The 16,166-nt window shown below is 41.9% G+C and overlaps 1 protein-coding gene across 2 annotated transcripts in view; it reads left to right on the forward strand.

Moving 5' to 3' along the window:
* PTPN14 (protein tyrosine phosphatase non-receptor type 14) overlaps window positions 1-16,166 on the forward strand; it is a 192,028-nt gene that overhangs the window by 90,762 nt on the left and 85,100 nt on the right. For both annotated transcript variants that reach the window (XM_050950210.1, XM_050950211.1), the window contains exon 3: window positions 4,925-5,094. In XM_050950210.1, the coding sequence (XP_050806167.1) occupies window positions 4,925-5,094 (170 nt within the window). The remainder of the gene's footprint in view (window positions 1-4,924; window positions 5,095-16,166) is intronic.

Here is a 16,166-nt window from a genome sequence, read left to right on the forward strand (position 1 = left end):
TGTTGTAAATTGTACCATCAGGATCAGGAATAAACACACTTTTCAGTCAGGCTGACTTGTAAGGAAAATACTTTGTTAAAAACAAAACTGGATTTGCTTGAGTTGACTATGTGTGTTGTCCTGGAAGAGCTGTCAATCACTGTACCACACATACTGAAAAACAGAATTTAATGGGTTATGCATATTTTTATTTGATCTCCAGGGAATACAGTTCTTTCCCTGACTCAGTCAGAAGTCAAGTATAGGTCAGTTGAAAATGTAGCCATGTAACTACTGTAAAACCAGCTTGAATCATTTCTAGTAAGCATCAGCTTGAAGACCTGATTCATTTTGAGTTGTTGACAGTTATCAGTTGCAATAAGATAAAGTTTTATGTAAGCCTTGTAGGCCTTCAATTTTTTGTACTTTTAGCATATCTTCCACATACATACACACAGAGCAGGAAAGGAATTTAGTATAATAGGACTTACACCAGTTCTTTTATTGGAGAGGAGTATCTGTATTAACTATTACAGAAGAATTTTGCTGTGCTAGCTGGCTGTGAAACGGTTTCTTTATTTTGGTTAAGGATATGTAAATCAATAATGCACTTTTTAACTGATTAATAGATTAGTTGGTTGATGTTAAGCATGCACTGCAAACTTTACCTTGATATTCTGCTACTCTCAGTAGCCAGGCATAATGGGATTGGGTGTAACCCTACCTTTTTAAGTAAGAAAAATGGCACCTCTAGCACCATATGGTGCCACAGAACTTCACATGGATCCTTGGTTCAGTACTGAGGCAGAAAGAAGAGTGCTCCTTACTGAATCATCAGCACCTCTTACTACAGCACTCTGGGCTTTTCTTTGAAGAGATCCCATCCAAGTACTGGCTGGACATAACAGGAAGTCCTGCATTCTGCAGTCCTACTGCCTCAAATGTGTCTGACTTGTCTCAGTCTCAAACTAAACAGGATTATACCCAATCAGTACATGAATGGGAGAACCTTCAGAGAACAAGCAGCTGCAGTAAGTGGTGATCTCCCCTCTAAATCAGTATTGAACTGATATCCTAGCATGGAATTAGGGGGAACTCTTCTATTAGTGGTATGCTGATGCTTTATGGTTAAAGCAGCAGGGACTCTTCCTCTTGCTTAGAGTTCAATTTATACTTGTCTTTATAGCTGAATATACCAATAAGTGTTGAGTCACTAGATTTCTCTGATTTGAGTTAATTACTTCAATAGGTGTTATTAGCCTTCCTCCTCCAGGCATTCCCACCATGCTGTCTGACAAACGAGTAGGGATGTCTCTATTATAGACTGCAGGTTACAGTAGAAGTTCAGCGTTACAAACCGACCGGTCAACCACACACTTCATTTGGAAACGGAAGTATGCAATCAGGCAGCCACAGAGACAGAAATAAAAAAAAGGCAAATACAGTACAGTACAGCATGAAACATAGACTATTAAAAAAATAAAGGAAAAGTAGCATTTTTCTTCTGCATAGTAAAGTTTCAAACTATATTAAGTCAATGTTCAGCTGTAAACTTTTGAAAGAACAACTATAAGGTTTTGTTCAGAGTTACCAACAACCTCCATTCATTCCCAAGGTGTTTGTAACTCTGAGGTACTACTGTATAGCAAAAATTGATTAAACTGAAAGTTGTGGGATTTTAAAGCCTTTACAACAAAGTTTTGTATTAATAAAGGTCTCATTGTTCATTTTTAATTAACTGATTATTATATCTTTGAACCCACCATGTAAAGTGGGGGGGAGGGATAGCTGAGTGGTTTGAGCATTGGCCTACTGAACTAAGGATTGTGAGTTCAATCCTTGAGGGGGCCATTTAGGGAACTGGGGTAAAAATCTGTCTGGGGATTGGTCCTGCTTTGAGCAGGGGGTTGGACTACATGACCTCCTGAGGTCCCTTTCAAACCTAATCTTCCATGATTCTAACTTCACACCTTCATTTAATTTGGCTCACCTTTGTTATGTGTCCCTGGTTAGACATGTCCTCAGTGAAAGCTTCCAAACTGTAAGACCAGTAGGACAGTGGAACAGACTGCCTAGGGAAAGTTGTGAAATCTCCTTCACTGGAGCTTTTCACAAAGAAGGCTGGATAGTCCTCTGTCTTGGATGGTTTAGACACAACAAATCCTGCATCTTGGTAGGGGATTAGACTAGATGACCTTTGCGGTCTCTTTTAACCCTATAATTCTAAGAGGCCAACGACTGAACAGATATTGATATGTTCTGCTCGTTCATCCCTATAGTTGGGATCCCTCCACATCAAGGTTGAGGTACATTAGTAGAACAGTAGGAGGAAAGGTTATACTGGTATCCAGTTTAAAGTAAAACCAAACATTTCAATAAAGTCTTTGATAAAAATTTCAATAAAAATATATGAAATATATTAAAAAGTATATTAAACCCTGTAAAATGGAAACAATGTTGAAAATGTTGGAACTTTTTGCAACTTTTTATTTAAAGAAAAATTTCAACCACCTCAAATTCTGATGAAAAAGTGTATTTAAATAAAAATGTATAATACAATGCATATTATAAGCAAGGCTGTTTGAAAATTGTGACTTCTGCCTTACTCTTTGCAGTTGTTTAATAAGGTGAGGCAAACTGTCCCTGTTTTGTTTAAAACCAATGTAGAATTCCCATCAAGATCTTAAAGGAATAGGCAGAATAAAACATTTAGAGGCAACAATGCATCCCGAAGTACAAACTTAAAAAAAAATAATAAACACGCAGTTAAAACTAATTTCCTGGTATGTAATCATTCCGTATATGTAATCATCAAATGAATGTTCCTTCCTTACTAATTCATTGCTAGGTTAGATAAGATTTAGTTGCAGGTGGGAGGAGAGGAGAGATTGCAAGGAAAAGGAATGTGTGGGAGTAGAAAAAAATATAGTAATTTTACCACCTTTCAGAAGAAATCCTTTAATACATGAACTCTTGAAACTGACTAGTTCACATTCAACATGAAATGACACAGGCCTTACTGAAGATTCTGTACTGAACTGTCAGATTATTAAAGGACTTGCAGCAGTAATCTGTGTCATCTTGGATTGAAGTTTCCAATGTCAGCGATCTTAAAAATCACCCAAATAACCAAGATTATTTGTAGTCTAAAGTTTACATTTAAAAGGCTAGGAAAAAAATATAAATACTGCCAATAAGAGGCTTTGAACAGAAGAAGTCATTTTACCCTGGGAATAAAAATAAAGGGAAGATAAAATCAAACATTTTGAACTACTTTAAACTTTCCAAGGAAAATGAAGTGAATTCACTTTTGACTTCTAAACTTCTGGTTCTGGAAGATGTAACAGGAAGTTTGAGGGCCATATGCATCTTGAATGATAACCTGTGGAAAAAAGGTGGAAAGTACAGTGGTCATTTATGGAATGTAGAAGAAGTGATATGCTAAATGCTTTAAGGGAGGAGAAGTAAGTCACAAACTGAAAGGCTGGATACACTTGTGAGTGCACAGAGTACTTTTCTATGTATGTGATAAATGACTCAAAAAAGCTGTACCAATTGGCTGAATCTCAGCTACCTGACTTAGTGAACTTTCTTTTCTTTTGAGGCATTAATTCTTGACACTAACTCCTTTAGCATTATAAAATATTTGAAACAACCTGAAGATTGTTGACCTCCTCTATAGCAAGGTAAGTAATTCAGAAATATGGAGATTCTGCCTCTGGATATTAGCCATGGAATAGAGTACCTTTCATCTCTAGGCAAATGATTCAGAACCAGCCCAGATATATCATTCCCAAAAGTTAGTACTATCTGATGGCTCTTTGGATTAAGATAAATAGCTCATTTCGCACAGATCACCAGTTTTCCTTGGACAAGTATCCACAGAAAAAACATCACTGCCACAACTAGCAGAAATTGCAACACTGTAGACTATTTCAGCAAAGAGATCGGTAGTGACTGAAGCAGTACTTGCAATGAACCGTACTTCAAAGTGGTACTGTGAGGGGAAGTTTGCGATGGCACTACCCATGGTGTACCCATTTTGTGGACAGAAAGAGAACATGTTGCTAGAATTCAGTCTGGTATCTTTCACACACGTACAAAGAGCTGTAGAGAAGAAAAGTTGGTACAATTTTCTTCGAGAGTTTTCTAAAAATTGCCTTATGTACATGACATGGAATTTCTTGGAATGAACACGTTTTTCTTAGACAGTAGATATACACGCAGAAACATCGAAGATTTCTAACACATGCTAACATCACACTTTAAGGGCTTATTACTATTAGAGCCGGCCAGAAAACATTTGTTTTGGGGGAAAAAATTGAGCTGTTATAATGTGTTTTCATATTGATACAGAAAGAATTCGAGACCTTTCAAAACTTCATGAAAAAAGTCTGAATGTGTATAAAATCTTTTACTTTAATTCTAAAGTTCCATGTGTAGATTATTTGTATCTCATTGTGCTAGATGGAGGGCGGGGGGAACTATCACCACACCCCTCTCAAAACCCTCCTATAGAAGAGGTATTTTTCAACTTTGCAGTTGGCATCAACTTTCTCTGCAACAGATGCATGTCCACATGGCAGTTTCACAGCCCCGCAGCCCAAGCCCTGTGAGCGGGAGTCAGCTGACGCAGGCCAGCTGTGGATGTTTAATTGCTGATTAGACAAATCCTTAATGTGCAACCCTGTATAGACAGTAGTGAAAAGCACTGTTCTTGTATTGTGATATACACTGTATTTCAAAAATTATTTGACATCATCTTCAAATTAGTCCTGAGAAGTGAAAGAGAAAGCAAAAAGACAACTTTGGCCTTGCATCGGGTTGGGAAAATTGACACACTATTGCCTTCCATTCTTATTTGTATTTATGACCTCAGTTGTGTGTGTGGTCTTGGTAAACTGGCTCAGAAAATAAACTGTCTCTATTTTACTTCTTTATCTAGACACACTACTTTGGTCTTTGGTTTCTCAGCAAGAGCCAGCAAGCACGATGGGTAGAACTGGAAAAACCTCTGAAGAAACAGCTGGACAAATTTGCCAATGAGCCTTTGCTTTTCTTTGGGGTAATGTTCTATGTGCCCAATGTGTCCCGACTGCAGCAGGAGGTCACAAGGTATGTGAATTCCTTCTGGTTACAGTGTAGGCAAGTGAATTCCTTCTGGTTGCGCTCTTGATAGTAAATCTGTGGCATAGCTGGGTATGAATGGACAATTACTCTTTTTGGTTTTGATTTTTATGATTGTGTCATTTATTTTGTTCCCTTCCTGTCCAGTCCCAAGTAAAACCAGTGAGAGAAATGACCAGTTGCCATATCCATTTGAAAAGATTTACTCTGTGTGTTGCATCAGCTAGTGTTCTGCAGAAACGAGATGATAAAATACACATTAAAAACAGGAGATAAAAATGCTACCTGCCTGCATCAACTGGTGGGGGAACTTGACGGGGCCAGCGGTGAAGAGGGACAGCCCCAGCAGCGAGGGAGGGAGACACTCACTGAGGGACTCCATGTAACTCCTCCCCGTCCGTTAGAGTCTCTGGCGCCCATTGATCAGTTGGCGGAGAGGGGCACTGATCTGACTAGCCCAGCTCCAGGGATTTAACATGGAGCACAGGCAGGGCCGGCCTTAGGATTTATGGTGCCCTAGGCAAGGTTATTAAACTGGTGCCCCTGTGCCTGATCTGCTCTTAGCAACACAAACATAAGCTTACAGTATTGGAAAACTTGCCACATTCACGTTATTAAAACCAGTTTAACTTAATTAAGCACACTGTAATGCTGATGGACTAGCACTAAAGAAGCAGCACTATAGAAAAAATTCTGATATGACAGAATGATGCAAATAATATATATTTTTTAATTTATCAAAATTTTATTGGAAATTTATATGAAGAGGTATTGAAACAAAGATTTGTTTTTAATTAAAACCAATCTTTCTGGCTTTTTTGGCTGCAAAATCAGTAATAATGTCATCGTATGACAAAGACAAAGTCGTGTCTTGTTCGATTGCAAGAATAGCAAGACCAGTTAAGCTTTCCTGACTCATTGTAGAGTGGAGATAGTTTTTAATGAGCTTTAGTTTTGAGAAACTCCATTCTCCTGATGCTACTGTTACAGGAATTGTCAGTAGAATATGAGTGGCAATGTACACATTAAGATATATGTCAACAAGTTTGTGGGTATGAATAAACTGTACAATGTCCATCACCAATTTTGCATGTGGCAACATTGATGACAGTGTACTCAATTCTTCGTACAGTTCAAGTCCATTTAAATCAAAACTATCACCGTGCTTCAGGAGGCTCTCTAGGTTCTTGCACTTTGTCATTAGTTGCTCTTGTTTTCCTATTTCATTGAATTTAGTTATGTCATACAAAAATCCAAACTGTTCATGGTGTACTTGTAAGGTATTAAACCTTTCATCAACAGCAGATACTGCTTTATCCATCACAACATTAAAAAATTCAACCTCAAATTTCTTTTCTGGATCGTCTATGGGCATGATCTGCTGTACAGATTCTTCACAAAGAAGTGTCCCTGGCCTTTTTAACTCATATTAACTATGTATTTACTTTATGAAAGTTGGAGAAAACATTGTGAAAACGTAAAACATTGGCTGCCCAACTTCTGGGCTGGCAAAAGGTATACTGACTCACAGGGAAAAAAAAAAAAGGCAGGAGAATCTTAGTACAACATATGGTCACTCTATACCAGGGGTCGGCAACCTTTCAGAAGTGGTGTGCCAAGTTCACTGTAATTTAAGGTTTCTCGTGCCAGTAATACATTTTAATGTTTGTAGAAGGTTTCTCTCTACGTCTATATTATATAAATAAACTATTGTTATTATTTGAGGTCTTGGCCACCGGTCCTGCTCAGGCCACTGCCAGCTGAGTAAATGAAACCCCAAACCGGCAGCGGGCTGGTGGCTGGAACCCTAGACAAGGATCCCAGGCCTTGCTCAGCCCGCTGCTCTCTGGGGTTCTGACCACCAACTCCTGCCAGCCAGGATCCCGGCCGCCAACCCCCCCCCCCCCCCCTCAGCCCGCTACCAGCCTGGGATTCTGCTCACCCAGGCTGGCAGGAGGCAGAGTGGGGCTGGCGGCTGAGCTTCTGATTGACAAGGGGCCAGCAGCCGGAACCCCGGAGTAGCAGTAGGCTGAGTGCTGCTGGCACCCCAGACTGGCAGCAGACTGAGCCACTCAACCCTCCATCGGCCCTGCTCAGCCCGCCACCAGCCCACTCAGCCCGCTGCCGGCTGAGTGAATGGAACCCCAGGCTGACAGCAGGTTGAGTGGTTCAGCTGGCCTGCTCAGCCCACTGCCAGCCTGGGGTTCCTTGGGGGTCCCCAGGCCAGCAACAGGTGCTGAGTGGGGCCGATGGCTGGTATCCCAGCTGGCAATAGGGCAGCAGCCAGAACCCCAGAGCAGTGATGGGCTGAGCCTCTCAGCCTGCTGCTGCATACCATCAAAAATCAGCTCACCTGCCACCTTTGACACATGTGCCGTAGGTTGCTGACCCCTGCTTTATACACTAGTAAGGAGATGAGCATATTACAGTTGTTGGAGGGCTCTTATCAGGAGTAACAGGCTATAAGAAAGTCAGTCAACATTTTTTGTTTCTCTGATGAAAACTGGCCCACTCCTTGCCTCAAACCAAACTTGTCACTAATAATTGTCAACAACTTAATTTTCTGTTTTTGGCTAAGATATTGATATTTTTTTAAAAAAAATATTGAAATTGGATTCAGGATTGTTAGCAAGAATTTTTGGCAAACAAAGTTGTTAAATGACAATCTAAATGGCAACACAGTACTGCTTTCATGCTTGGCTCACCCCCCAGCCTGCTGGTCCAACAGCGGCAGTAGAGGAGGAAATAGGTGGAAAACTGCAGGACCCCAAAATCCACCTCTTGGGGTGCAGAGTGGCAACAGCAGCAGCAAACCCTCAGGTCCAATCACACGTCAGTGGGCACCACAACCAGCCTTACGGACCATGGTGAAGTTAGCACAGCATCTGATCTCAGGGACGGGGCACCCATGGAGCCACAGCAGCTCATCCTACCCTGTGCAGCTCCCCCTGGATGAGATGGATCGCTGGCAGCTGCCAGCCCGGGGGAGAGGCGCTCCCCAGCTAGGGTGACCAGATCCAGATGTCCTGATTTTATAGGGCCAGTCCCGATATTTGGGGCTTTGTCTTATATAGGCACCAATTACCCCACCTAGAGTGACCAGACAGAAAGTGTGAAAAATCAGGACAGGGATGGGAGGGTGTAAAAGGAGCCTATATAAGAAAAAGACCCCAAAATTGGGACTGTCCCTATAAAATAGGTATATCTGCTCACCCTACCCCAATCCCCTATCCTGATTTTTCACACATCTGGCTAACCCCAGCCAAGCCCTGTGTGACATTCCAATCCTGGCTGCCTGCTGAGGAAGTGAGTTACTTTCACTTTCATTCCTCAGCAGGCAGCCAGCCAGCCTCCTCCCTCCACCTATCCCCCAGCACCTCACCCAATCTAGCCCTGATGGAGGGGAGGGAGGAGAGAGAGAGAGGGTTGCTCCTGGGGAGGAGGGAGAAAGGACGGGTTGCTCCATGGGGCAGGGGGGGAGAAGAATGGATGTTATGGGGCACAACAAAGGATACTGGTTCCAGAGCTGCAGAGCCTGCCTCACCTCACCTCAGCCGGGGGGAAAGAGTCACACTCACAGGTGAGCTCCTTTCCCAACCCCTACCCTCTCCCCTTCCCAGAGATCCCAGCAGCCAATCCCATTCCTCAGACTGTGCTGCATCCGGCTCTCTCTAGGACCCAGCAGCCCTGCTTCTACACTGTCTGGGCTGTCTGCAGAGTGGTGCCCCCAGGGAGAGTGAGGCCCTACGCGGCTGCCTATTCTGCCTATGCCTAAGGACGGCCCTGAGCACAGGCCATGCAGAGCCTCTTTCGACTCCATTCCGGAAGCCCGCCCTACCCATCCTGAACTAGAATGGGAATCTGGCCTGGCAGATGCTGAGAGTCTAGCCTGTCACCTGTTTGCTTCTACCATGGGAAGTGGAGGATATCTGCCTGAAGCATCAAAGATCAGTTGAGCGAAGACTAGCTAGGCAAAGAGTCTAATAGTTTCTGACAAATCTTGAATAACAGGATGGTTATGGAGAATAGTTAAACTTAAAGTAATGACGACAACCCACAGACAGAGAACGTCATACGACCACTGCTCCACGTGAGGCAGCTGCTCCCCAGGATGGGGATCTGACTGTCCTATTTCTAGGAGAGGAAGTTTTAACTTCTAGTCAGTGCTCCATAGGATCAATGCTAGGCCATGTTCCGTAGCTGAGGGTGTATTGGCTGGCTGTGTCCTCCTGATGGAGTTTCCAGAGCTCCCCTTCCTGGAAGTATTGCTCCTTGGTGTATGCTGGCAGCAGCCTTGTGTCTGCCCTGTTAATTACAAATTGTATTAAATGGAATTTGATTTTTTTCGAGTATGTTCTTCTGATCAAACACGTCATTCACTCCACTTAGAAATGCAAAACTACCAAAAACAAACCAAAAATGTTACTGCCTGTGAAGCCAGTGAGAGAGCCTTGCTGGTGGTGAGCGCCTTACTTCAGGAATTTTGCTCTTGCTTGAAATATGTTTAAGCCTAAACCTGGTCATGTTTAGAGTGTAATCTAAAACTCATCTCTTAATCTAGGCCTTCCACTAACTGCAGGGCCTGGAATTCCTGGCTTTGATTTATATTCCTGGATTGTTATATAAAGTGTTCAGGGGAACAAATATACACATAGTACACAAATATTCAAAATTCAAGGCAATTCATTTACTGGCAAAGTTTTCTCTGCCCCTGCGCTATAAGATTAGGAAGTGGTGGTCTGTAGTGGTTTATGAGCTAAATGCTCCTCATGACTTCCAGGAGTGAAGGGACATCCAAGAGCCCAGATTCCACTCCTTGTGGTATGGAAGAGGGGGGAATCATCCTTGACCTTTGGGTTGTGTGGGTGGAGGGAAGGTAGGATGTCCAATTGGCTGTGTGCTGTCCTGCTCTCTCCCTGTGACACATGGACTCAGATATGACAGTACTCCATACATTGTGAAAATACTGATGAGAGGAAACTATACCCCAGAAATGTAAATTCTGTCACTTTAAAGATAGAATGAGCTTGACTCCATCTAACACCTCCAGATAGCAACAACTCAATTGCACATCAGCATCCAGTAACTGTGACTAAGGAGCAGGCAAGGTCAAAGGGGAGAAATGCTGGGACTGAAGAGGAAATTGGGAAATAGTTTCCAGTTAGATGAGTGAAAGTTAGGGGAGATAGGAACAAATTGCCACTGTCAGTATTACGCTCCGGCTGGTCCACCCAAGGTGGTACAGCTGACCAGACATTTACTGGTTGAGTTTTAAGAAGCACTCAGCAGTGGCATAATTGAGGAGTTTTACCATTGACTTCAATGGGAGCAGAGTTAAGCCAGCACCGAGCACTTCTGGAAATCCCGCCCTGGGGGATAAACTCACCTTAACGCCGTGGAATGATATAGGAAGGCTGTTACACCTTTTAACATAAAAATTGTCCATCAGTTAAAAAGGACTGGGATCCGCAGAGTGGGATAGAGACTCCTGAAGCCCTGCCTTGCCTGGACAGGAGAATTAGTAATAAACTGACTACAGATCAACTTATTAGTCACCTAAACAGGGCCGTGTATTTGGGAAGATGATACTGACTCTTCATCTAAATCATGTGAAGTGAGCCCATGAACTATGGTTATGGTTACCTTTATAAATGCACATCATGATAACTCATCATTGAATGAGTGAATAAGATAACAGAAAGAGCATGGTGGCAGAAAACTACACCAAGAAATTTTAGGTAAAAGTGCCTTTTCCAGTTTAGAAATTCATAGCAGAGTCTAATATAAGTGCAGACTCTTTTTGCTGTGTGAGCAGAGGCAGTTTTATTATTTAAGTGTTAGCAAAACTATGTGACCTGATTTACCCACAGATTTTTCTAGGATTTCTCAAACTATCTGCCCTTAATGGCAACTGTAGCAGAAGCAATTGGTTTGGGTGTAGGGGTCTTGGCACATTAGCAAAAGATTTATTCATGGAAGGCACTATTTCAATTACAGGCTAGTTAAACAACAACTTTTCCAGTCATCCAGCTGTTCTCCGAGTTACCAGCCATCACAGGTGGAAATGCTGTCTGCTTTGGATATTTAAAGCGCCTTGGATTTGCATGGTGTCTGATAAAGCAGTCTTTGTGATGCCCTGCAGAGTAGATATTTGCATAGATTAGAAATTATAAGTCTGCCTTTTATTTGCTGTTAACTCAGAGGAGGCATCCTTCCAACCATTTGTGCTTAAAAATAAGCCTTTGTATAATGTCTAGAGCAAACCAACTTGTTTTCATTGAGCTGTTGTTCTGCAAACAGACCCCACATGCTCTCGGGGCTGCCTCTCATGTGGGTGTAATACTGTTTTCTGAACAAGTGACAGTCAGGCTGTCCCCACTCACTGCAGACAGTTCCAGGAGAAATGTGGAGATTGCATTTTAGTCCCTCCATCATTCCGATCTTCAGGCATGATCTCTCATGGTGATGTGCATCTTGCAGTGCCTTTTTTTAAAATTCCATTTTGCAGGAGGAATTCAGTACCTTGTAGAATTTAAGTCCATTGTTTTGAGTAGTATTAGTGTTTGTCCCCTTGCAGAATTGGGCCTCTGGGGCCAAATCCTGCAAGATGCTGAGCACCTTTCCTTGCATTGTATCAGAGGGGTAGCCGTGTTAGTCTGGATCTGTAAAAGCAGCAAAGAGTCCTGTGGCACCTTATAGACTAACAGACGTTTTGGAGCATCTGACGAAGTGGGTATTCACCCACGAAAGCTCATGCTCCAAAACGTCTGTTAGTCTATAAGGTGCCACAGGACTCTTTGCTGCTTTTCCTTGCATTGCAATCAGTGGGGTTCGAAAGCATACAGCACCTCACAGGCAGCATGCTGCATCTTGGAGGATTTGATTTGTCTGTGTAGGAAGATCAGAGTATTCTGCATCTTGTAGGAGTCGGTCAGCACCATGGTGGATTGTGCCTCTAATCTGAATCCCACTCCCAGCTCTGTATTTTCTTTGAGGAAGGCAATGTACAGCTTTTATGCAGGAACAAAATTTGGAAAGGGATGGTCACAACTGCACCTGCAAAATTTTGAAATGAAATGTGTTTGCAGATGGAAAAGGAGTGTGTGTGGCTGCCAAGCATGTTTTTGGAGGCCTTTTGAAAAACTGGCCTCAGCGCTACCCTCTTTTAATTCAATTTACATCCATTTCTTCTTGTGTTTCACCACCACCTCTTTTTTTCTCCCAGCTTTACTGTTTATGCTCTAAACAAAGGTTTCTTCTTCACATCCTTTCTCGTCCTATTTTATTTTGCTTCAAATGCAAAGTGAGGAATTGATAATGTGCTATTACCATTAACATGGCAACAAATTGTTATGAATGGATGCTTTTGACTTCACTGGAGAATAGGACTGGGGGAAAATCTGGGTTGTGACTAGATGAGGAACATAAATATATTCAGGGGGAAAAACAGAAGATTGCTGGCAAGATCATTTTGTTTTATTCAGGTCTCTTTTTTTATCTCTCCTTTCTGATTTCTTTTTTTCATTGATGAAAAGTCCCGCTCTCAGCTATTTGTTTTCTTTTGAATCTATTTTGTTTTATGTTTTTTAGATAAGTTAAAGTTAAACATCGTCAAATGCTGAGTGTGGTTACTGTTTTTAATACAAGTACCATTTGATTGTTTTTGCGTTAGTCACTGTTGTTTTTAAATGGTGCTTTTAATTGCCTTGATAAGGATAACACATTTTTCTATTCCAGTCAGTCCCTCCTTGTGGCAAGCTCAGTGATGTGGAACGTTTTTGGCTGTTAATGTGGTACAGTACATAAACTGCTTTTCTTTTCAATTTTGGTCACATCTGTACCTGGTGGCTGAGTGTCTCTTTGTCTGCTTCAGAATCAAAGTGGAGTAATGGATTTGAGCAATATAGCAATGCCATTGGCCAAAATAGACATTCAGAACATCATATGTATGTCAAGAAAACCATGGGGTCTGTACCATAGGATTGATATAGCCTAATCAAGAGTGCATTTTCCTGAAGTAACGAGACATGACAGACTGTATGGCAATGCTGATTAATGCACACTTCTGGTGTGAAGTAAGGCATGAGGCAAAGAAGTGTCACATGCTTGTATCTTACTGTGATTTTACAAGAACAAGAAGAAACATAGAAAGATCCTTAACATTAATGTTGTGTAAAAGATCATCAGAATTTTTAAATACACATAATTTCAAATGTAAACTTGTAAACTAAATAAAATAAAATGAAATGTCTTGTCACATGATAGGCTGGGAGAAATGTGCGAGAACTGAGTGACTAAGAAAAGAAACGAGGTGAAAGGAGAGATTTTAATACACAAGGCCATAGGGCTTGGCTGCACTTGAGAGTTACAGCGCTGGTGGTGGCTTTACAGCACTGTAACTTACTCCCCGTCCACACTGGCAAGGCACATACAGCTCTGTATCTCCCTGGCTACAGCGCTGCATGTACTCCACCTCGACAAGAGGAATAAAGAGAACAGCGCTGGTGCTGGAGTGCCAGTGTAAACAATGATTAATCTTATTACGCTGTAACTGACCTCCGGAACCTTCTCATAATGCTTTTAAAGTAAAGATAACACTCTTTGTTGTTTTGTTGTGAACTCGGGGCTCCCGGAGCTGCTTATCTGTACTGTTTGCTCGAGCAGAGGCAGGCAGAGGGATCCCTTTGGAATGTTTGCTTGAGGAGAGAAGCAGCAGGCATGCAGGAGTGGGGGGGGGTTCGTTTCGGAGCAGCTGCTTATCTGGTCTGTGAGGAAAAAAACAGAGGGCTAGTTGCATTTAGTGAATGAGAGAGGGGTGGGGGAAAGGGTCGGAACTTGCAAAGCAGGGAGCTGACTGTGTCAGCTCCAAAAATCCACTCTCTCTGTCTCCCCCACACTCCCTGTCACACTCCACCCCCCCCTTTTGAAAAGCATGTTGCAGCCACTTGAACACTGGGATAGCTGCCCATAATGCACCACTCTCAACAGCGCTGCAAATGCTGCAAATGTGGCCACACTGCAGCGCTGGTAGCTGTCAGTGTGGCCACACTCCAGCACTTTCCCTACACAGCTCTACGAAGACAGCTTTAACTCCCAGCGCTGTACAGCTGCAAATGTAGCCAAACCCATAGTCTGATCTCTCTTACATCAGTGTACACCTAGGTTAACTCTACTGAAGTCACGGCTGTTAATTCAGATTTAAAACTCCTGCCTTCGCAGCCAAGTTCTTAATCACTGAGAGCCTGAAGAGGCTGTGCAAATCCTACATGTAGTTGCTGAAGTCCGCACTAAAATATATAAGTGGCATTTTAAGTCTCAAACCAGTGGCAGAGTGTTAGACATCCCTCATCTGTCCCACCTCACAGAAAGCCTCACTCCAGACAATGTTGCTGCATGTGTTATTCTTAAGAGCACCTCATTTTCACAGTGGACTGTTGCAGAAGCTTCTGGCATTGCAGCATCAGCCTCTCTCTGAAGCAGGTTGTTATCTCATACAGCAAGTGAGCACGCTTTGATTTCTCCTTAAGTACAGACTTTATCCGCTCTATACAAACTTCACCTGTCTGGTGTTATCAGCTCTAGCCATTGGTATCTCTAGATTCAGTGCTCTAAGGGAAAAAGACTGTTTTTAACTGTTTGTTGTCCAGTTAAGTAACTTTGAAGGCCTCCAGAGTGTATTGTTTTTGTGTTACCTGATAAGACACTGGGCCAGATTGTCAATTGCTGTAGCTCCACTGACTTCAGTGGTAGCGGTTCCAGTTTACACCAGCTGCAGGTCTGGCCCACTGATTGTAACTTTAAAAGAAGTAACCATTTTCAGATATAGATATCATAGCGAAAGAGCACAATAAGCGTTATCCTAAACAGCAGGTATTAGAAATGGAAAAGAATGACTAAAGTTCTATCTATCTATCTATCTGTCTGTCTGTCTGTCGCCATGTCTAGTTCCAGCAGTCAGACATGGATCACTTCTCTAGCGGGGAAACTCTTTCATAGCCTAATAGATCACATGGTTAGGAAGATTTTTTTTTTCCTGACATCCAATCTAAATTGTCCTCTTCTTAGTTTTATCTCTTTTACTCTAGTTAAACTCTGTTATCCCCCACTCAGTAATTCCTTCCAAGGAAACGGAATGATCATGCACGTTAAAGAGATACTATAAAAGTTATTAGTAGGCTACACATAGACTTTGTCAATTGTCTCATTGGCCTTACCTGCTATAGCACTTTGGATCAATGTGATGAAATAAAGAAAAGGACAAGTTAGACTTCAGCATAAATATCTTAATAATGAGATTGAATTGTAATACAGTCTCCCAAAGGAAGCAGCAGAAACTTGAATCATATAAATTCATAGTGGACAAAGCAATGAAATTTACCTTAGGGAAGAATCCTGTATTAGACTAGATAATCTGAAGTATTTTCCTTTTCCTGTTTCAATGTTTCTGTGACAATTTTTTTTTAAACCACTGGATTTCTTTAATACTGATAGTTACTGCAGCACAAAATATATTCACCAGCTTTATGGCCCTTCCCTATTGTAAACAAAGCAGTGTTTAAATGGCTTTATTATTTTCCTTTAAAAAAAACAAACAAAATCTGAATGCTTCACATTGTTATAATGTGATGGGGGGGGTTTCGTGTTTTTTCTTCAACAACATTCAGTGGATTCTTTCCTCATTTTTTATGTTAGCTAGAAATGTTGTTTTAATGGCTGGTAAACTGTCTTGTGGACTTAAAAATAAGAGCTTCTTCAAGGCAGACTTAAGATTCAGCATTAATTCCTGTTTATAAAATAATTTGCTGAGGATGGCAAACACTTCTCCCTGCTGACTCCCTCCAGTGAATGAGGAGCTTGTTCTCTCTGTGTGTTGGTTATTGAAAGCTGAGCTTTTCGTGCCAGATATTTTCAGAAGCCGTTGACACCCAGATCTAATCTAAAACATTATACTATGTATTTAGCCTGGAAAGCGAGTGTGTTTTCATGCGTGCGGTGGGGGTGGAGTTGAGTACATATTTAACCATTCCATGGAATAATGTTGTGTAAATATAAGTGTTAAG

Source organism: Gopherus flavomarginatus, chromosome 4 (genome assembly GCF_025201925.1).
Source record: "Gopherus flavomarginatus isolate rGopFla2 chromosome 4, rGopFla2.mat.asm, whole genome shotgun sequence".
NCBI lineage: Eukaryota > Metazoa > Chordata > Testudines > Testudinidae > Gopherus > Gopherus flavomarginatus.